The sequence below is a fragment of the Gymnogyps californianus genome, chromosome 2 (genome assembly GCF_018139145.2).
Source record: "Gymnogyps californianus isolate 813 chromosome 2, ASM1813914v2, whole genome shotgun sequence".
In the NCBI taxonomy this organism is placed as follows: domain Eukaryota; kingdom Metazoa; phylum Chordata; class Aves; order Accipitriformes; family Cathartidae; genus Gymnogyps; species Gymnogyps californianus.
The window spans coordinates 53,651,330-53,674,357 of NC_059472.1; the positions used below are offsets into that span (position 1 = coordinate 53,651,330).

Sequence of the window (23,028 nt, forward strand, 5' to 3'; positions counted from 1 at the left end):
TCCACTTCGCCTTTAACGTTAGCTGACAGTAAACCTCAGATGGCAAGGGTTTAAGTGTGCATTAACTGTGCAGCACTTATTAGTGGCATCCTCACAGCAATGCCAGTACTGCAGCAAAACGGGTGCCTGGGAAACAGCACTACTTCTGCAGTCACAGTAGCTAAAAACGACAAGAGAGAGTATGTGAAAGGTGCACACAGATCATGCTTATACTGAAAATATACACGTTAGTTCTTTAGATTTTGATGTGAAGAGTTGTGCTGTTGTGAGATGAGTAATGAAAAGAATTATTAATATGGCACATTGCTCTCCTGATTAGCAATTGGGCTGATAACTGCTTCTGATCATATATATATATGATATATATTGTATCGCATCTATATATCGTATATATGTCCAGCAAGATGGACATACATGTACATTCTGTTGCTCTTCCTCAGCTAATAATACTCAGTGGCATAGTAAAATAGCTTACATGGAGTTTTGAATCTATATAAGCGTGTTCAAAGATCTGGACAAATGTTTTTTTCTGAAACATTTTTATCTGAAAAAACTGCACATTTTTTCTGTGTTCCAGTGAAGATTCTTTTTGTAGCTTTAAAAGATCTTGACAAAATATGTTATTTCTGATCTCCAGTGTTAAGTTTGGATGAAATTAGCTGAGGTGTCAGTGTAACAAAATACTTACCTAACACCCTTAAATCAAAATTCATGAGCAGGTCCATTGAATCGCATGAGACTACTCCTGTGCCTGAATTTGCAAAAATACCTTGTTGAGTTGGGATGTGAAGTAGTGAAGGTCTGGACAGAAGGGTGTGAAGAGATGCCATTGTGGGTTTTGTCGTGAACATTGAAGTGAAGATTAACAGGGATCTAAAGGGAAGCTAGAGGTAATTACAGTGGTGAAAGCATTAAGACACTAGGATACTGTGCACAACTACCAGAGCCGTGACTAGTAAAACAAGACACAGTGAAACAAGCTTGTGACGGAAGGAAAGAAGTGAATTCAGTTTATTTGTGAACATAGAGGAGAGTTCATACATTTTTGCAGACACACACACACATTAGTATTCTGGCCTCCTAAGCCTAATTTTCATTTATGTTACAGTACTTTTACCCCAATTGGGCAGATTAAACTATTTATGGATGTAAATGACACCCATATTAAGGCCTCTCTAAATTAACACAGCAATACAAAAGGGCCTTAATGTAGACAAAAAACAGCACTAATTTCTCCATGATTTAATTCTCTAACACATTCCATCTATGCTACTTTACCAAAGTTGGAACAAATCGAAACTGCTGCTCAAAAATGCCTCGATCGTTTTTTGTCTTTCCATCTACCTCATCAGTTGCCTCCACTGAAACGATTCTTCACCCTTTCCATTTTTGTTGTAGGGTCAAATGCTCCAGGAAGAGGGTCAAATGGCGGACCTGTGTTTACAGCCAGCGTGCATTTGGCCTGGCTGAAGATGCTACAACTAGGTTCTGTGAAGTTAGCAGTGAGAAAATATTTAGGAAAGGCCCTGTTTTCCCTGGCACAATTAAGTGTATTTGAAGCAAAAGTGACGTGAATGGAAAAATCCAAGGCTGCCTGCTAAAGCAGAAAGCCATTTACACACACAGATTATGTCAGGCTATCATCCAAAATCTCCCCCATACTTCTGTTTTCTAGTCTTAAATTCACGCTTTCTTTTTCTTATCTTCTTTCTTTCTCTCTTGCTCAGACTCTCTCTCTTCCTCAGGTATGAACACACTTACAGTGACGTCGCTGGTCTCTGTGCCGTACTTGTTCTTCACCACAATGCTGTATTTCCCAGAGTCGAGTGTGGACACAGCAGAAATGGTAAAGCTGACGTTTTTTCCAGATTCAAATTTCAGGATGCAATTAGCATCTGATACAAATGATTTTTCATTCTTCAGCCATGAGACCTCTGGGGTAGGATCTCCCCAGACAGTGCAAGAAAGGTTAAGTGCCTAGAGAAAAAGTACAAAAGGATTGTAAGTAAGAGTCAGTAAATATTTGCTGTGTTTTTTGATGCCTGACTCTCCAAATGTTCCAACTCCCCATTTAGGTCTCTGCTTTTAGTAAATGGATGCATATCATCATCAGTAATCAATAATTTTTGTCAGTCTTCTGTATCATAAAGGAAAAGAAGGAACTCAGTTAATTCAAAAACTGCATTAAAACCTTTCAATATTTTATGGACCTTCTTCTCTACTCTCATAATCATTAGCAGAGCTTTCTCCATGCATATTGTTTAATATAAAATTAGATATTATCTGCATTTGTGTGTTAGACCTGAAATGAGAATTTGAGGAACTGTCAGATGGATTTGTTCACGTTCAGATCACTATATGTTTACCGCAAAAGTAAAGAAAGTGTGCCTGCCTTTTTAAATAACTAAGAACAAAGTGTCCCTGGAATATTTTGTTTAATTTAGGATCTTTTTAAACTACGCCCTGACAGCTCTTCCAACAGACTTGAACTGTTTTACGCACTCCTGTAAAACTATTTTTAACTGAAATCAGTACAGGCTTTACCCTTTCTTTGGTGTTTGTATAAGTGTTTCCCTTTGATGTTAGTAATGTTCCGAAGGGCTGAATTCAGTCCCATCAGACTGAAGGAAGTATCTTCATTGTCAGGGAGTCAGTTGTTGGAGAGATCACTGGCAGTTGGATACTTCCTGTAGGCTGGCGAGTCTATTGTGCACACAATGTTCAGACCTCCTTTTTTTTGTTGTCAGCTGAGAAATTCATGTTTGGGAGATACTGATACATATAAATGATCTCCTCCTCCCATTACAGTGCTATGGGAATCTTCTCAACAGAGTTTGCAAAAGTGAATATCACATAGAGAGTCAAATGTGAAAAATGTTCACATGAAACTTCAGTGGTACATGGCCCTTTCTCTGGACCTTTATTTAGGAAGGAATCCATTTATATCTAAGTATTAAATAGTACATTGGTCTGAATTTAAAATGTTATTCAAAGCAGAATCTAACTTGTTCTCAATTGGAAATTGAAGAATTTTTACTGCAGAGAAAATGGTCTTCAGTGGTTCATTAGGAATGGGCTAAGTAATACATAAGGAATGGACAAGCTTCTACTTGACTGCAATCAAGTTTCTCTTCCTTTTTTTTTTAAAGGCTCTTGATAAAAAATATGTCAAAAATAGAGACAACTGAAAAGCACTCATGTTGTTGGCCCTGTAGGCTGTCATGATAAAAATCTACTGTGAGAAATCTATTTAACAGGCTACCTTCCCTTCACCTCTCTGCTTCTTATCTGGTGGTGTGATGGTGGAAGATGGGACAGAAGAGAGACACCCAGAAGGCTGTTGAAATGAGCAGATAGAAAAAATGGATACCTCTATAAAAATGAAAGATTTTTGTACCTCTGAGAACAAAATAAAAATCAAATAAATCCCACATGCCCTAAAGATGAAAATGAGAACAAAAGGGAGGGGGAAGTCTTTCCTTCATCAACAACACATAATTCTTGCTACCGAAGGAAAGGCAGATTCCAAATGAGAGGTGGTTACAGCATGGTGGAAATGGCCTCTATCTGATTTCCTGCAGCACCTGCAGCTGGTGACCGTGTGGGGCTGTTGACTGCCTTCTCTCGTAGACCACTGGTGTGAATGTGGTTTTGATTGCCATATCAGTCCATCTTTTTGAAAAATGAGGGGAAAACGAGAAGTTTTACATTTTCCCCTCTTCCTTATCACTCTCGATACAAAAATGCCCTCAGCCTCAGCCAGGCATTGCATATGGGTCCCTTCAGGTGCTCAGTATTTATTGTCTTCTGATTCTCTAGCAAGCAAGAGATCACCACCGAGTGGGCCCAGCTGCCACTCCAAGATGCTGATGAGCTGATGTCCATGTCCAGACAGCCCTATTAGTGGCATCATTCAGACCTGGGGTGTTTGAAGTGGTGTCAGTACTCCTTAATTCAAAGAGATTCAAGCAGCAGTGATGACTCTTTTTCTTCTTCTAAATCATTCCTTAAAATAGCTGCATTTTGCTTAACCTTGCATCGCTAGCTCCTGTTTGACATCAGTGCTCCTCTTGATGTTCCCAACTCTTATTATGTATTTTCCAGCTACTAATGTGCAGAGATGTATCTTATCATTCACTATGTAGATGGTGAGATCTTTGGTTTTCTGGAAGGTAATTCCATAATTATGGAGCCTTAGCCAAGGAGAAGTGATTGCCCACTGTGACTGCACCTATCTGTTTCAGATTTTCTGTTCTTTGGGCAGGAGATTGTCTTTGCTCATGTATATCTTTATTACCCACTGAAACCCCCGATTATAATGCTGTATTCAACCTGAAATCCTTATCCTGGTAAAAAAAGTGTGTCCTGTACTCCTGGGGGAAAGAGGCACCTTTCGCCTTCAAGAAAATCCCCCTTTTGCAGTAGTTGTCTGGCTCTGATGATTGTCTGGGGTAGGGGGGTGGGGAAAAAGACTGGAAACCTGTCTAGATGTTGTGGTTAGTGAAGGAAATCTATCAGGAAATCTGATCTATCTGAAAAACGCTGGGTAAGTAAACCCCATCTCTTTGAACCAGATCTCAGTATTTCAGAGCTCCACACAGAAGTTCTCAGAACAAGTCTGGCCCCGGGGCATTGAGGCATGTGCACTTGGAGCAACCAGCAGCTGCAAGTCCAGACCCTTTGTGCCCCTCACCACTTTTTCTGCCTTTCACTGCAGGTTATCATGAGTAGGGTAGTACAGGTGGCAGAGGGAAATGGGTCATTGTATTTCAAGTATTGCCATTCCTCTTGCGTATTAGCACAAACTCACATTCATGGGTGGTTTGGGCTAAGATGCCAGTGAGTGAATTGAAGCAGCTCAATCAGGGGAACCTGCTCCCTTCTTCCAGCCTACCTGTGAGGGCACCTACCCCTGGCAGAAGGGTAGAATGGGGAGCTGGTGGCCTGAAAGATGTAACATTGCTTCTAGGTCTGAAAGTGCCTGTCTGTCAGAATCCTAAACCTCTCCTTTTAAAAATAAAACCCCCTTACTCACTTACAGGCCTGCGTTAAAACAGCCACTTAGGTTAATTTGACCGGCTATACACAAACCTTATGCTATTATTCTCTGTCAGGTCAAATTCCTCCCTAATATGAACTGACACTTAGTCTTTTCCAATTATATCACACTGCTGAAGAGCATTTATGTCTATCACTGGAAGCCTCTTAGGCCATCTGGAACGCTGTTTGATTGACCCTAGGTAAATGCTGGTTCGTTTGTTCTCAGACATATCCTTCAGCTCGCATGTAAAAAGCTAATAGCTAGCATCACAGTCACGGTGTTAGGTTTAAGTTTGAGATATGCATATGCTTGGAAGTTCAGTCTAGGGATACCAGTCTGTTCATATAACTGTAGTTGTGGCTGCACTGGTATTCAGAATCAAAGCTTGCAATTGCCAATCCTCTGCTACCTCATTTACTGTTTTTCAAAATCCTTGATGATTGGGCAATTTGCATGAGTTACACAACAGAGAACTGCATTCCCCTCTCTCCAGCATGTATGCAAACAATAGACAGATGAGCCAACATCACCCAAACAAGCACTGTTTTCCCTGATCACTCTCTGTCCTACTCCGTTTCTCAGAACGATCATCTACTGAATCCAGAAACACAAGGTCAAGGATATTTGTCTCGAGTTCTGGGAGTTTTTCAGTCACTTATTCAAACATTGCACATGTCCTTGCTGTCAAGGACAATGTGTGTCTGGATGAGATTTTGCAACTCCTTTTTTACAAACTCCGTTTTTATAAACACTACACATTTTGCTTTAGTGAGCTGGTACTCAACTTCGTATCAACTCTCTTGTGGCAGAAAGCTTAAAACTGGTAATAATCACCCAAATTTATCCCCTGCCAAAGCAGTATGAGAATCTCGTCTCCAAGCACAAGCAGTATTAGCTGAGATTCTGCAAATTCGTTCTGTTTCTTTGTGTCTTCTACCTACAGTTACAATGCTCATGAGTTCTTCTTTCTTCTACAGCATTTCCCAAACTGCTAAATCCTTTAATGAAAGGTTTAATCAAATATTATGTCATTTTGTAATGCGAACATCCTTAATTTTCCCAGAACTGCTGCAGTCTATCTGTTGGCTATGCTGTATCTCGCATTGTTAAGCAATTCAGACCAAGATTTTAGATTCATAACACTTCTGCTCAGCTTATAATCAAATACTTTTAACCCAGCTGACCTGCTGCCAGATAAAGCCAGAAGTTATGAGGAAGCTGCCTTACTGTAGTTGTCATGTTACAGGTTTCCAGTGACGTTCACATGCCCTATTCCAATGTTCGCACGCACTGTAAAGAGGAACTGGCTAGCGGCAGAGCAGCAGGAAGTGACGAGCAGGCACTTCGTGGTCTCAGTACTATTAAGCAGCAACTTGTAGTAGTGTGCTGGGAAAAGGTTGCGAGATTGAGAACCGACTTTCTGGGTCATCTGTTCTGTGCTCAAGCATCGATGTAGCCATGTTCCTCTGGGAGTGCCTTACAATAATCTTTCGGCTAAACTCTGCTAATATAATCCAGTGTAACACCAGTGATTTCTTTTGACTTCCTTCTCATTTACCCTAACGAAATAGAGAAAACTTTCTCCTTTTATCGATGAGAATTGAGTTGTTATGTTTTACTACTTTTACACCATTTAAAAGCCAGCCTTGACAGGTGTGACTATCTTGCCACATTGCAAGGAAGTTAACTGCAAAAGACATAGAATGACTAGCTATCTTGTAAAAAAGGAATTAAACTTCCCTGCTACCCTCTTACAAAAAAAATCTAACTGTGAAACCTGTGCATGAATTTTTAAAGAGCCGGTTATATAAGGAGTTTTAGTCTCAACTCACATTGTCATCTCACTTTTATCTAATGCTTAAGAAAAGACAGTGCCCTGAATACATAAACCCATCTGTGCAAGACCGTTGAATTATGTACAGAAGGCAGGGGATGAATAAATAATGTCGCAGATTTTAAAGATAGCATCTTTAAAAAAAAAAGGTGAATATTTTCTTATCATTGAAAGGCATTCAAGCTGTTGGGCTGTTGTGTAAAGCTTCAGTTAATTTACTGTACCTTGCCCTCCTGGATGGTGACAACATCGGGCAAACCTCCAAGTACCCGTGCACGATCTGGAAAGAAATAAGCGTAATTTTCTTTAGTGTCTCAAAATCAACTGTGTCCCAGATTCTGTTTCCCCTCTAGTTCTTTCCTTTTATCTTATTTATCTACAACTTGTCTCTGATATCTACGCTAGCAGAGAACTATTCAGCATTCTTAGCACACCATTTGGACTTTAAAAAACGTTGAATTCACAGCAAAAGATGTGTTAATAGCTGGTGTCAATCACTTACAGAGGGGAATTGAAGTACATGTTCTGTGTCCTGCAGATTTTGCCATCAATTCAGTGTTACTTCCGAGTGCACAAAAAAAATCTGAATTTTTGCAATCTGGTGCTCTAAATTTTTAGTGTTGTAAACTAAAACCGTTGTATTTCCAAAAGGAAATGAATGACACCTAATGAAGTGGTGGAGATTAGGTTTTAATCTAAATACAAAGAGAGACTTCAGTCTCAGTGACAACAGTGAAATTCCACTGCTTTGTACGTATCTGGGTGTAAATGAGATCGATATCTGGTCTAGTTTTAAGCTCAGAGTCCCATAGGAATCTCACACAAATACAAATAAACTGATCACAGGCAGGCTTTGGTGCACTTTTTCTGGAACATGGATTTTGTTTGTTATACATCTTGGTGGAGCCTGGCAGAGGAAAGAAATGACTATACAGAATGTTCCCTTCTAATGTATCCTGTAAAAGCTGTGCTCTGGAGCACAGAGATAACAACCTTATGAGACCAGGAATGGGACTGTGTTATGTCAATTAACATGCCAGCCCCTTATGAGTAGTCCAGGGTTAGAATTGAAATGCCCAGGGCAGGGCTATTACTGATCCCTTCGTGCTGTCTCAGCTGGGACATGTAGGGATCTCTGTACATATCCAAGCCCCACTCTATTTGGAGTATATGTCCAGGAGGAGTTAGCTCAGATCCCTCTACACATTTTTCTCCGATAACTTTTCAAATGCCAGTTCTGCCCTCATTTTTGTACAAGTCTGAAAGTCATCTGCAGTGGGAGAACTTTTTGATGTGTTACATTTTTTCCATGCATTTTTCTGTAAATAGGGAGAATATTGAGCTTAATAATTCAAGCTGAATTCTAATGACTTATTCCTTAAGTAATTAATACTTACTTTTGTTTTAGTTGCTATGTTGGAATTGACACACAGGCAAAAGTATGAGGAGATTCAGGGATGTCTTTAAGCAATGCAAAAGCTACTGTTGCTTTCTTACCCATTTCTGTATGTAATGCAGAGTCATTTGACATTTTAGATAGTTCAAAAGTAGCCAAGTGATTTCCTCCGTCTTTGAAAACAAAGTGACTTTTGTGCAGAGAACATGCATGAGAGATCTCAGCAATAAAGCTAATTTTTAGAGACGGCTAACTCGTAATGAGGACAGGAGCTTAGACGGGAAAAATCAACATAACCCATAACTATAACGTGATTAGCTGCAATGTGCACTGATGTTAAATCACTAAAAGGTCACTCTCCTTGTTTCTCCTTGGTGTAAGGACAAACTCATTTTAGGATGAGCATGTGCACATACACATGTATACATGGTCTCTCTTTCCCAACACACAGCCTTCCTGCAGAGGAAGAAAACCTTCATAAACAGTTTATTGCAACCATTGTCAAAGAAGGGCCACTTACTTTTCTCTGCAATCGCAGCTTGCCTGGAGTTGAAAGAAACAAAAAGAAAGTCCAATTTCAGTTAAGGTTTACTTAGAGTGATTGAAAAATAGCTTATCTTTTTAACAGCCTTTAATCCGTTAAGGAAAATCTCTCTCATCATTTGGTAATACTGCTTTTTCTTCGTTACCTAACTGTTATATGAGAGTTACACCAAAGAAGTCACATGCAAAACTCCTATGGGCTTCTTTAAGGCTAGGGTTTGTTTCATAGGATGTAGTTAGCTCCAGCACAAAACAAACAAATACTATTGTTATTTTATGGCTGCCATTACTGTATTTAGATGGCATAATACTTACTTTAATCTCTGGAACTCAGCAAAGGCTTCGTCAAATGCTTTGTAAAGAGAAAAGTGGATTTTAAAGGTAGGTTCAGAGATCAATCATCACAAGTTTAAATTTAAAATGTAGAAATAAATTTAAAATGTAGACATTATTAAAAAAATATTAATGGATGGATGCATGTGTATTGTATAAGCCGTAAAATGCTGAATGGTTCAACTAATAAAGGCCATCTTGTATATGGCAGCTATTATATATACATATGAATGCATAAACACACTTTTTTTCCTTCTAAAAGTCAGGCTTTAAGACAAAGAGATAGCAGGAGAGCAATAGGCTGAAATCATTGCACAAGACAGAGGAAGAAACCCACAATACACCACCTAAATGACAGCTTACAGCAGTGGTCTCCCAAACTTTTTTGATTGTACACCCCTATCTAAAGATTTTTTGAGCACGCACCCCCAATATATGGATATTTATTTATAAATTAGGCAGATGTACTACTGAAGTTCTCATATTTTCTTCCCACACCCCAGCAGATCATCTTGCACGCACCCCACTTCGGAGGCTTATGGAATACAAGAGATGTGTTTTTTCCAAGTGCTTTTCGCATCTGCTCTGAAGCATCACACTGATGGCTATGAACAAACCAAACAGCAAACTGTTGTCTCCTTTGTAAATTCAGGCTAAGCTACCATCATGTGGGAGGCCAACCTCGCCCCTTTGAAAGGGAAGAAGAAATCTCTTTTCTCAGAAAGTGGAGGTAGAGTACGGAAGGAGCAACATGGAGATGATTATAAGGTTATTGCCCTTACACAGAGCTTGCAGACCCAAAGTGAAGCTTTAGGGATGGGAACAGCTGGTGATGGGAACTCAGCAGTTTGGAAGGAGTTAATCTGTTCCCTAGGATCTGAGAGGCCTCTCAGAATAAAAGCTTCCAACAGTCAATCCAAATAATTTTAGCTGTTCCCGTAACAGTCCTTCATCGTGCCGATGAAAGATCTTGACATCTCTGAAGAATAAGGAGCCCTATTATATCCATCAAAGAAATACAGTAGGAAAGTAACAGAACATACTTGTCCCTCACATCCTCCTCCAAATATTACTTGGAAGGGAGAGATACAGAAGGCATTCAGTGCTACAACTTGTATTTAAAACTGCCAATCAATGCCAGCAACACAAGGGGTTTTGTAAGATAGCTCAGAAACCGGGCTGACGTCTCAGTAGGCAAACTGTAAGCGGGTATTTGGAAGAGGAAAAGCTGTTCGTAATTTATGACCCAAGAGCACAGGTTGGGGAAAACAAATTGCACTGTCCCCACAAACACTGCCAGGCTGCTGGGTACACACACAGACCCTACAACCCAAAGGGTAACAAGTCTGTAGCAAGGTCCTGCTGTAGATGCCCCTACCCTACCACAGTGTAATGCCCACATACAGATGATGTTAGCAGAAGGAATGGCCTACCTTGTCCAGAAAGATCCACTGTCTTTTTGTGTCCTGTTTTACCATCAAAGAGTTCCATTGTGTATTTGCCTTTGTCCTGGGGAGTTGGCTCATTGATCTGCAACCAGATCTGCTCCCCGGTGACACCAGTCTTCACTCGGTCTGTAAACCTAATCTGGGTATCACTGAAAAATACAAAACAATGTTACCCTTTCATTTTACTGGAGTATAAATGGGATTTGCTCATGTTGAGTCACTGTGTACATCTGCAGTTACTAAATGACTGCCAAGGTGCTATGGTATGCTACCATATTTTGAAACTTTTGAAGTCAACTTCTTGCTAAAGCTGTGGGCCAGCTGGGCAGAATTGGTATGACAGTCTTTCCCTGTTCAAGGTCTAGCTCTCCTCAAAGCTTGCAGAAAGGTTATGCATCTTAGTCTATGATCGGAGCCGTAGAAGAGTTATACAAATTTAAAAGCCAGATCTCTGAAGGGTAACCCATGCATCCTCAAATGTTCATGTTCTTTTTTTAGCATAGGTTTATTTCTACTTGGGTAAAACAAAACTATACAGGGCTGTACCTACAAAAAACAACACTTTCGTCACAAATGGTGTTTGCCCAGTTGGAATGTTTTCTGATGCTCTGCTATGCTTTGGTGTTCACAATTAAACATACTTTGACATAAATATATCTTCTTCCACAAAAAATATCGTCAATTTCTTAGCTTCCTAGCTAAGCAGTTAATTGCCCTGGATGAGGCAAAAGATATTTGTCAAATAAGCTACTCATTTTCTTTTTATCTTTAAACTGATAACTTCGAATATACTGGAGGGACAAAGAACATTTTTTCTAGATTAATTTGATGTGCTGAGAGAGAGAGAGAAAGAAAGAGAAATTTAAGAGAGAGGGGAAAAAAACCAGAATACTTCATATTCACTTACAGTTTTGAAATACTTAGGACTCCTGGTGATACCAGGTCAAAATGGGTGCCAAGAAACAGGAAAACCTCAAACTGCTTTCATTCCTCTGACAGGGTTGCTGGTTAGCATCAGTGTCAATAATTACAGCCAGACTGCTACAGCACATTGTGGGTATTCTGTGCCTCATTTACATGAGTTTTATTGAGAGATCAGTAATTCAGATTCCGTCCTAAAGACTAACTACTACTATGTCCACAGGAAGTGAAACAGTAAGAATAGTAATAATAGATTTGAAGCGACCTAAGTTGTTTACTTCTCTGGGTTTTCCAGTGCATGCTGTTTATGCTGGGTGAGAATTCAAAGCTGTCTCATGGATTTAGATACGCAACTCCCATTAATTTTGGGGGGAGCTGGGCATTCAAATTCTTTTTAAAAATCTCAGTTCTTCTGTCTGTCTGTCTTGGTTAGATTTGTAGCGCTCATAGGAAGGGGCTGTCTGGATTTTACTGCCCCGGGCACACACTGGAACTTGCTTTGCCTCCTAAACATGAACCCATGCATTAAGAGGACGTGCCTGCTTGTCCCAGTTCCCGTGAACTGTGGCTTCTAGACAAGCAGACCTCCAGGCTAGGTATCTCTGAACCCGTGGTGCTGGCCTCTTTTAAAGCTTGTCGGTCTCTCAGGTTATATTTGCATCGCTCCTTAAAACTGATTCAGGGAAAGATGCAGCTCCCATCCGGGAGGTGGGAAGTGCTCTGAAGCAACACGTCCCTGACAGCATCCCATGGCATGGGACTATCCGTCTCATGAGGGAAACAACAGGAGGGCTCTGCGCCACCAAGACCTGACTCTCGTACTGGTTTCACATGGATGTAATTCACTGAAACTAACTCATATGAGAGAAGGACTCATGAGAGATGGGAAGAAACCTGGGCCTCATCTCTCTCATATATCCAGGTTCTTTCTGAGTCTATAAAAACAAAATTACACTGACTTTTGCAAAGCTTTTGCATACTTACTTGTGCAGCCAGCCTACTCTCAGATCTTCCACATAATAAGTAACATAGGAGTACAGTCTGATACCCTCAGCTGTGCTCTGGATTTTCAGGTCTGTTGCAGATAAAGCTGAAAGAAGAGCACATGGTTTTATGCAGCCATGCAGCCATTCATTCAGTGTCACAATGAATCATTCATTCGAAAAGAGAATTAAGTACTTACCAATCCTTCTGCATACTTCATTCATCAGATCTGCAAAAGCTGTGGAAATAAAATCCAGGAACTAAGACTCTGTGTCTGCAGCTCAAGCACAGTCAATAATAGGACAAGTACTGGCTCTGAAATATTCTCCCCAGTAGGTTTGAAAAAGAAATTGGACCTACCTTATAAAGCATATTAGAAGTCTAAGTAATGCAGAAATATAGCCTGTTATTCCACAATTTCCAGACTGTATTTAACTGCAGCTTTGATGAATACTGCGGCAGTTGAACAAAACTTTTTTTTTTTTCCGTAAATGACACTATTCAGTTGGAATGCTAACCCATCTATATACATTCTAATGGACAGGGTTTTCCTCTGCTTGCTTGGAAACGTAAGTGAAATTTTAAAAATATAGTAGTCACAGTGAGTGGAAAAGCCCCTAAATAAATGAATGGCAAAACATAATAAAAATGTTACATCTTTTGAAATTATCTAGTTCTAGAATTTCTTTCTATACTTGTAGACTTACACTATTGATGGCCCCCTGAAGAAACCTGTTATCATTTTGCTTAGCATTAGTCATTGTATTCTCCCAAAATTGTACAGAATCCAGATGCAATAAGCTGTATTCAAACATTATTTGAACTGAAAAATCTCAGTTTTTCTAACGAGATGATCTTGTATACAGGAGGAACAAAGCCACAGGAAGGTGACACATGCAGTTGCCTGTATTACCCCGAACCCTCTTGCAGGCGAGCAGTCAGGCTGTCAGCTGGTGTGGCTAACAGCATGCAGAAAGTGGCTCTGACCTGTGTCCTTAAGCTTTAGCTCACTGGAGTCCTTTCCTCTGTCATCCTTCAGTATGACTTCGTAAGTGCCAGCATCTTTCTTAGAAAACTGCAATTTGTAACAGTAAAACCAGTTTTCAGAACAGTTACTGTAGAAAAATGGAGATTTTACTCCTGATCCCAGCTGATGTCCCGTCCCAGTCCCCAGGGAGGTGGCCGATGCCTGGGGCTGTGGCTGCCCCAGTGCCCCCTGGCTGCCCAGCTCCTGGCTGGGCATGGGATGGGACTTGGCTGGGGGGTCCTGGCCTGCAGCCGTTGGGGAGCCCCCGGCCCCAGGGGGCCCTGACACTTCTTCCCTTCCTCAGCCAAAGAACCAAGAGCAAAGAGATGAAGTGGTGAATGCAGGTCACCCCCTGAGTCTGCAGCAAGGCTGGGTACGGACCAGAGCTCTCTGGTGACTCTGAGAGGGCGGTCCTCTGAAAGCCTGAGTAACAAGCGCTTTCCAAATGCCATTCGAAACGTAAATGTGGTCTCATTCTGTTGTTAAACTGACATGCAAAGGAAGTGACAAGCTCATTATCTCTTCTGTCATCATTTCCTGAAAATCTGAACAAGCAGTTATAGATAGACATTTGCTTTAGCTAAAACACAGACGCCTCGTGAGTTTTTCCATTTTTAAAACCCACTTCCTTTTTGATTGTTCTGCTGAAATATCAGATTAGATCGTATCATCATCTGAATTCATAACACTAACTTCAGCTGAGGGCTAGCAAGGACAGTCACTCACCTCTGATATCAGCAGAGTACACACGCCATCTTTAAAATCATGTTCTTCATCTACCATTATCTCCCTGTCATCTTTGTACCATACAATGTGTGTTTCCTTCTTAATATTAGCCACCTAAGATGGATGAAAACCATATTGTAATTATTCTCTTCATTTCAGCAGGGGAACTTAGTGTCGCATGGGTTAGCCTGTTGAAGTCTCTCATAAAAGAACAGCAAGCTTTACAACTTGATCACAGTGAGTTATTGCAGGTCTCCATTTTAAAATAAGGGATGCAAGAGGGAAAACAGCAGGGATGAAAAGAGAGAGAAAAGGACTGCCAACAGCTTCAAGGAGCCCAGGGAAGCAATGGAACCTGCCCAGGGGACTTCTACACACATAAACCAGCCAAAAATGAGAAAGTCCCAGGATTTACAAAGACTTGTCATTCCTATTCAGGTGCCTTTTCCTGGGTGGGTGGCTGACAGACCTGAAGAAAAAGGTTCAAACTATTTTCCAAGGTATTTTGTTACATGCAATGAGCAGCCACCCCAGCGTGATTAGCCTTCAGAGGCTCTGTCGCCGTCCAATATGCAGTTGGGAGTACAAAAGCAAAGGGCATGTCTTTAGTCCCTTCCCACCCTCACCGTCTAAATAGTGGTAGGTCAAAGTGCTTTGAACATTGTACTCAATGTTTTCCTTGCCCCTTACCTTACATTTCAACATCACGTTACAGTCATCAGTAACTTCCCATCCCAGTTTATCCACAAAATGAGGACCTGTTTAAAATTACAGGTATATTTTTAAAGGTCACATCAATGGTATTCATGGGACAAAACCAAAGACAAATGTGTTTTTCCTGACAAGAATATTGTTATATTTTAATGTGGTTTTATTTTTCATATTTCTCCTTCAGAAGGTAAGCAACCATATAACAGAACAAGAAACATCTATTTCAAATTAACACACATAAATATAAACAAACTCTTAACAGACTAACACATATGTGATTCTTATAAATATCCATATTTTCACCTTGTTTCCTGTGCCACTCTTTTCTCTGGAAATCTGCTTCATCCTGCAGCTTCTTGAATACTAGAAATTGAAACCAGTGAGAAGTACAAGGTTAAACTTCATGTGCCATTTGTATGGTACTGAATGTCACTGCAATAGTTAGGTGCAGCTCTGTCTGTTGGAGGTCAGTGGGGATCCTGCCATAGGGTCAGGTTTTCACTGAACACTTCAAAGTGTCAGAAGCTGATTACGGCTAACCCAACTTCCCTAGCTGCTTGCAGTCATCAGGAGTTTAATGATGTGTCATGTCTGATGAAACGTAATCCCCAATCATACAGCTACTTTCTGCTCTCGGTAGGAAGGCAAAGGAGTGGCAGCAGAGTCAGCAAGCCACTTGAGCTCTAAGAGGTGTAGCTACTTGTTCCTGGCTGAATGGGCTTTTTACATGGGAAATTTTCATTCCACCCATAGAAAAGCAAACCATGACAGGCTGCAATATTTTACAATTCTATAACAATTCCCCTTCCTCCCAGCACTTTAAAAATTTCAGTTCACACACATGCCCTGTCCTATATGAGGCAGGCAAGCACCGTGACATGAAAAACCACTGGAACATCTGTTGGTATTGATAACAGTGGAAAGTGAAGACAACAACTGAGGTAACCTCGGTATAATTTTTCCAGCCTGCTGTGTAACGTAGATTAGCTTACCATCACCAATGAGGACAAGGCTGGATTGATTGGTTGCTTTTCCATCCTGCAGCTGGAAAGTGTAAGTCCCTTCATCCTTGTCCTCAAGTTTATCCATAATCATTTCAACAAGGCCAGTCTTTGGGTCCACCTTCATTTTATATTTCTTCAGGAATGAAAAGTAAAGCAACAATTAATGGATATCAGAGTCAGAAAATATTTGTCAAATGTTACATGCTATCTTTAGGTGAAATTCTGTTTTCTTTATTCAGATTCCCACTTATTCAGATTCCCACTATCTCTAGCTCTGAACATATAACAAAATAAATAAATAAGAAATCTGTTAAAGGTGAAGCCTATTTACTGGTGCTATGCAAGCATGTGACATGCCTGTTGTACAGTGAGTACTGTGTTCTTTTTCATTAGAAAGGTTTAGATTTGCATCTCTTCAGAATAACATTGTCTTTGAGGATGATTATATTTTTATAAGGTTTTGTGTAGAATGCTCCATCTCTGCCTTCTACCTGGTATCAGCGTTGCAACAAAAGCATGCCATGTCATGTCTTTGGGAGTAACAAGTTCTGCTGCTGGAAACAACCACTTGGGAATTTTCTCTTGGTGTAATAAATGCCTCCAAATAGCAAAGAGAGGTGAGAACCAAGCACAAGGGTGTGCTAGGGCCATAGATGAAGGAGATGATAGGATGAATCTGGGCTACTGTAGTGACTCCTTGAAGACCACAGTAGCTGCTTACCTGGGACTACCTTATTGCAGGAACTCCTATGGTCCCCACTAGTTAACAGAACATGTGGTACTCACAAAGGTGGCAGGAAGTAATTTAACTCCACTTTATAAACTGCACCCAGTAGAATTCATCTGGAGCTCAGAACTATGGACAAAATCTTTCTAATGATGCTTTCAATGACTATGTTATTTCTCATGAAAATGCATTAGTGTGGAACACTAGTTGGAAGTATATTGGAGACAGAGACATTAATACCCATTGATACTCATAAAAATGCAAACGCATGTAAGCAATGAAAAGGCTTACCTCTCCATTGCAAATCTCCTTATCATTAAATACAAAGTTGGCCTTTGCATTGCCAGACAGTTTTTCAGCTTGCAGCCAGAATCTCACTTCTCCTTTTTCCAAAATTTCCACTGCCAACTCAGAGACAAGTGGGACAGCTACAAAGAAGAAAGAAAAGAATGAAACATAGACTTTGCCTGTGCCCCAACAACTATTTTCTTCTATAATCAGAAAGCTACTTCTTCCTTTCATACTCAGATACTGTATGGAAGGTAACTAGCTTATGATAGCTCTTCGTATAGACAGGATGCCTCTCCACCCACATATACATAGGATGACAGACAAGATTTAATCTTTTGATCCTTTAATCACTAGGTCTGTACAGACTGGAAGTGTTCACGATTTGAGTTATGCTCCATTCTAATACAAGGCTATTTCAAAGGTAAACTGAAAGTATCTCTGCAGCATGATGTGAGTCTGTATGGTGCAGACCCATGTTCGATGAGTTGCCTAACAATATTACTGTAAGACAGTGAACTGACTCAGCGGAAAAAACCACAAAAAAACCCCCAAGCACAAAGCCAGATCAGAAAGTCAGCTGCTGAGCTGCAGGTTGGGAGATATTTGTAAGCCCTCTGATCCTTTCCTGAGAGGAACCTCCATCTTCAGAATTCACCAAGTATCACAACACACCCTCCATCTCCCTGGTACATTTTGTTTACCTATGAATAATGGACATGACCCACATGTAGATGAATTCCTTGTGTTAGCAGGAAAAAAAATAAGGTAAAGGGTACTATACCGTAGGTAATATTAGTCTTTTTTTTTTTTCCATTTTTCCTTGTTAGTAAAAGTCCTCAGCGTGCTTTCACTTTAACTTTTTGCTAAGATATCTTAATCAGCAACATTAAACATGAGCATTTAGACTCTGATATTGGGGCATATTGCTCATTTTATTGGCTTCCATAATTTTTAGCTGTCTTAGTGGATGCTCAGATTCTTGACAAAAATCATACTCTGGGGAGTACGTATGCTGTATGTGAACTCTCCCCTAACCTCCGCTTTCACAGCAGTGTAGTCTGCATTGCTAGGGTGTAACATGGAACAGCTGAGGACAGTGCACAAACACACTGCAAAATGCTTGATGATATAGTCTGATGATAATGTAAAGATGCACCTCCTCCCAGACAAATCCCAGGGCAGGGTTGTTTCTTTAGCTCTGTGTACACAAAGGCCCAGCTACAGCAGGAGAGAACTGGGACTGAGGTAGTGGCTAATTTCTCTCACCTTTCTATTTGCACTGTCCTAAACGACTGGGGTGCCTTCTGGAGCAGAGCTGCCATCCCACCCCACTGCCAAACAAAGTTAGGGGGTGAGGACCCCCCGCGTCTTCCTTTCCCACGCTCATGCCTTCCCTGCACCTATGCCCTCCCACACCCCCCGTATGCCTTTGGTGCCTGAGTGGCACAGGACCTGTCTCTGGTGAAAATAAGGCTTCTAGGAGGTGAGGCAACAGTCATAGGAAAAAAAGAGTATTATGAAGAAGACACAGGCTTAATCAGAGAGAGGAAAACCTGGAGCCTGGAGGGACTGCATTACCATGAGGAGGCAGGGCAAAGAACAACCCCATAGGAGTGTGCCCCAGCAGTGCAAATGGTCTGCGTGAAGCTTCCTCCCCCAGCACATCACTTTGCTTGTAAGAAACAGAAGGAATCCCAGGTCTTGCATAATTTCTCAAAACAAAGCAACTGAAATGCTACAGGAGCCAGTGGAAGCAAGAGGGAGAGGGTGTGAATAGACATCAGGCTGCACTGCTTTTGTCTCACTGTCAGCTTTATGGCAATTTTAAACCCCCACTTGATTTGCATGTAATTAACTATGAATATCTTAGTCTAACATGGAAGAGAGGAAAGTATCTCAGAAGCTGTTAAATAATGGGCTGGAAGGATGCAAAAGGATTCTTTTTTGGGAAAAGGCCGTTCACTTCTCAGCCCAAAGGGACTGGACGAATCTGTGTTACAGTCTTTCACGAGCAAAAGTATTATTTTAAAATATTTCCATAAGCACCAGCTGACAGCTACTTTAGGCATTTTCCAGCCATTGTGCTTACAAGGTTTTACATCCTATTTGTATAGCATCACAAATTACCACGAGCACTTGACAGGGAGTCCTCGGGAAGTTGCTAAATTGAAGAGTTGGAACAATTTATTTTTACCTGGCACAAATACACTATCGTGCCCATGTGTAGTTGCGTTCTGTAAGGCTGCATTATTCAAGCAACCCATTTTCCCATGGAGTTACTGGCTGCAGATGTTTCTAAGCAGAAGGTACAATTAAATGCAGTTCAGAAGTACAAACAAAGCCACATGCAAGAGCTCATGTTGAATCAGAAATGCCTAGCAACTATATTTTTTTTTTAAGAATTTGGGTAATCCTCAACAGATTATCTGGAGATATGACTAAGGTTTCATGTTGATCCATAGGACCTCATTATTATTTTTCTAGCCTCATAGGCATAGCCAGATGAATCTCAACCTCTCTTTATAATTTTTTTTTTTTGAGTGTCCACAGGGCCTAGAGTGGCCAAAGCAAGTAAGACAGTTTCCTCCTTAAGGATACGTTCTGTAGTGATCTCCCTTTTTGCCTGTGCCTCCTGGAAGCTCATGCACAACTAGAAGTGTACTGTTAAGTAACACAATGCAAAAAAGAAGACACAATCTGTGTCCTGAGGAGCTTATTTTGTGATATTAGTTATGAACACAGAGTGTGGAAGAGCACTCAGAAGAGAAGGGTCGGGGCACGTAAGGACATGCGACAACAGTAAGGTTTTGTGATGACTAACTTTCAGCATGAAGATATAATTAGGAGGAAAGAACTGGGAGGAGCAGGAGTAAACAAGGGGATGCTTGGGCTGTCATTAAGCTGTCAAAAGGTGATACAATATGTTGAGAAGAGTAGAGCTGATATGGAAAAGACACAGAAGGAGATGAGGAAGAGAGATGATATGGGCAAAAAGACAGGCCATTTCTGCAGCCAAATTTTGACTGGGCTGAGAGGCGTGATGTGGGCTGAGTTGGCAGAGGTGCCAGCAGTGCATGCAGAAAGCTGAAGATGTTAAAACATAGGCAAGAGTTTTAGTGCCTGGAATGAAAAAGAAGAGAATGTAGTGGGAGAAGTTGAGACCAGGTTTAGGTCTCGTCTCGTTGTGTATAATAGGATTCATTATACAATCCAATTTTTTTTTCCCCCCAATTATTCAAGTTACATTCCAATGAAAATAACCAAGTTGTGCTACTACCAGGATATCACAAAGGTATGGGAGGTCTGTGGAGTTGACAAAAATACAATCCCAAGCAGCCGGAAGGATGTTCATATTGTCAAGTGTTACAGGAAAGAGGGAGGGAATGAATTTCAGCAGGAAAATTCTGTATATATAGATCATTACAGCTGAATTTACTACAGTTGCCTGCTTTGTTAACCTTAAGTTTAACTTATGTTAACTCAATTGGAGTAAAGTTAGAGAATTTTTCAAATCCTCATTTTCAAATCAGGTTAGGTATGCTAAGTAAGTATAAAAGGCTATTCTGCAGAAGAAACAAAGCTAATGGGATACTTATTTTCCAACTGTTATATAGACTTATTATATGCCTAGACCACTAGCCTTGCAACAGATTGGGAAGAATATCAGTAATACACAAATGTACTGAAAGAAAGAGAAAAAAATAAAGGAATCTTAGATTTTCAATTCAAAACCACTTTCACTTGAAATTACTATAGTGACTTCCCTACCTGATGGTGGCAGGAGCTTTGTGATACCCCACTGCATGCAAAACTCTCCCCTACAGACATGTTTGATTCACTTACTTGGGAATTTGCGTTCGTGGCTCAGAGCAAGCAGGCGTTTCATTTCTGCAAAAGACATAAAAGAAATAATACAATGTGTGCATGCCTTATGGATCTGAGAGACACAGCAGCAGGGAAAAACAGATGTGAAAGCAAAACAGGCATGCTTAATAGACATTGTGTCTACCTTCCTCATCAATTGTGTGGCTTGATGAAACTCCATCGGTGTCTGTAACAACACAAGAGTAAATTCCCAAATCATCTTCTCCAAGATCCTTAAAGGTAGCTTTTGACCTTTAGGGAAAAAAAAAGCATTTTGATAAAAAGATGAGATCAGTCTGAACCAAACCCCTCTTTTATGTCTATAACACCAGATAAAAATTGTCTTGTGTTAGCTTTTGCTCTGACTGAACAGGCAAATGCAGGGCTCTGGCCAGTATAAACCAGGGTAAGTCCTACCATGTGTGGTACAAATGGAGATGGCACAACTCTCAGATAGTGCCAAAAGCACTGGAGATGGCTAGTTTAACCTAGCTGAAGCATGCTTAAAAACGTTGTCAACTCTATGATGAGCGTGGAAGGATACTGTAAGTACAGGCTGATTCAATTTTCATATGAGTGTGGTGAGCCACCGTTTCTTTCTGTGTGGTTTCTATAACTAGAAGAGCACACACGCACTTCATAGGCTGAACCTGTGCATTTGCCATTTCTTCCTCTGTGTTAAAAGCCTGAAGAAACAGAGTAAGCTTGTAGAGCATTATAGAAGTTACCAAATCAGGCCGTGGTGATGCCATCAGAAGAGAGTCCTGCTTACTCCAGCACCTCCAAAGATTGCAACAGTGTTACATGGCAAAAGTATTTTGCAAGCAGCCAGGTAATTTTATCCTTTGGAGATTTAAAATAATAACAATAGGAATAATAATAATTTGCCTTGATTGACAGGTTATAAGATGACAGAGCACAGATTTTCTCTCCCTATGCCTAAACATAACTAAATTGCCTAAACAGGAGGTCTGACTCATTCTGTGCGAGCTACAGTTTCCATATGGTCTGTGTATGGACTTGCTGGAGAACAGCATACTCATGAAGTAGCCTTCCAGTAACAGAGGCAGATGTAACTCTTACTGAGGTCATACATCCAAAAGGATGGATTTCTGTGACCAGTCTAGATCTCTCAAACACAAGACTATTGCTACTCCCGAGGGTTCTTACTTTCCGCCTTTGGTATCGATGTTCAGTCGAGAGTCATCCTCAATTGGTTCATAATCCTTGGACCAAACAAACTTAGAGTTTGGAGACATCTGATCACACTCAAAGTTCAAGGAAATGACTCCATTGTCATCTACATCAACCACCACTTCCTTGGTTCCTGAAAGAGCAGAACAAGGCAATTCCACTTTCTCAGAGAAGCCAGCAAACAAATTTATATAGATATCATTCATAGGGTGGATTAAGCAGATCCTTGCCATTTTCTCAATTGGCACATAAATTGCTGCAAACATTGGCATCCTTGGTCTTTGATTCACAAGAACAGTTCTTATTCTAATCCACAGATTAAAGAGCATCATATATCAACTGATTTATTTGAGCAACTCTAAGCACACATGACAGTTATGATATTTGCTCTGGAAAAACCTGAAGGGGGGGGCGAAAGCAAGCCTCTAAATCCACTAAATGTTTGAAATATTAAATAGCAATATTTTCCACGGTAAGGGGTATTCAGAGCTTTCATTACGCAGCATGAATTTCTTATTCCCTAATAAGATAAGAGCTCTAAAGGGAATACCGTGTGCAAATGTGGGTGTTTGAAGAGGTGCAGGAGGAAGAAGAGGAGACAATTGAGTTGCCCCAGCAGTGCACACTTGTGCAACTGAGGCACATTTTCAGTGACACTGGCTTCAGTCCGGGAGGTTGGTTTAATTGCTGTGCTTGGCATCCGGCCCTGCCGCCGTCTGCAGCATTAATCCTGAGCCCACAAAGGGAGTGAATATTTGCAATTAGCTGCTTAAGTCACCCACCCTGTTTTGCCAGTACCTACAGTCCTTGAGCTGGATAAGGTGACCCAGTTTGTCCTTTAAAAGGCCTTGGGGGTGAATCCCAGATCAGAAACCCAAAGGTGCCTCTATCCTGCCCCCTCACACCCCAGTGAAGCTGAGGGAATTTCATCTGGGATTCAGGCGGCTCGGCGAGCTCGTCGTCTGTGGCATTAACTTTCATTTC

At 40.8% G+C, this 23,028-nt stretch overlaps 1 protein-coding gene across 2 annotated transcripts in view; it reads right to left on the reverse strand.

Annotated features, from left to right (window-relative positions):
- Positions 1–981: 981 nt before the first annotated feature.
- The window catches only part of MYOM1 (myomesin 1), a 69,146-nt gene continuing 47,099 nt past the window's right edge, over positions 982–23,028 (reverse strand). For both annotated transcript variants that reach the window (XM_050891241.1, XM_050891239.1), the window contains 16 exons: positions 22,021–22,177; positions 20,996–21,102; positions 20,830–20,874; positions 16,987–17,123; positions 15,957–16,101; positions 15,268–15,327; positions 14,944–15,011; positions 14,254–14,367; positions 13,488–13,575; positions 12,700–12,738; positions 12,501–12,606; positions 10,581–10,744; positions 9,130–9,166; positions 8,792–8,814; positions 7,100–7,155; positions 982–1,977 (listed from right to left, as the gene is read on the reverse strand). In XM_050891241.1, the coding sequence (XP_050747198.1) occupies positions 1,684–1,977; positions 7,100–7,155; positions 8,792–8,814; positions 9,130–9,166; positions 10,581–10,744; positions 12,501–12,606; positions 12,700–12,738; positions 13,488–13,575; positions 14,254–14,367; positions 14,944–15,011; positions 15,268–15,327; positions 15,957–16,101; positions 16,987–17,123; positions 20,830–20,874; positions 20,996–21,102; positions 22,021–22,177 (1,640 nt within the window). In that variant the 3' untranslated portion in view covers positions 982–1,683. The remainder of the gene's footprint in view (positions 1,978–7,099; positions 7,156–8,791; positions 8,815–9,129; positions 9,167–10,580; positions 10,745–12,500; positions 12,607–12,699; positions 12,739–13,487; positions 13,576–14,253; positions 14,368–14,943; positions 15,012–15,267; positions 15,328–15,956; positions 16,102–16,986; positions 17,124–20,829; positions 20,875–20,995; positions 21,103–22,020; positions 22,178–23,028) is intronic.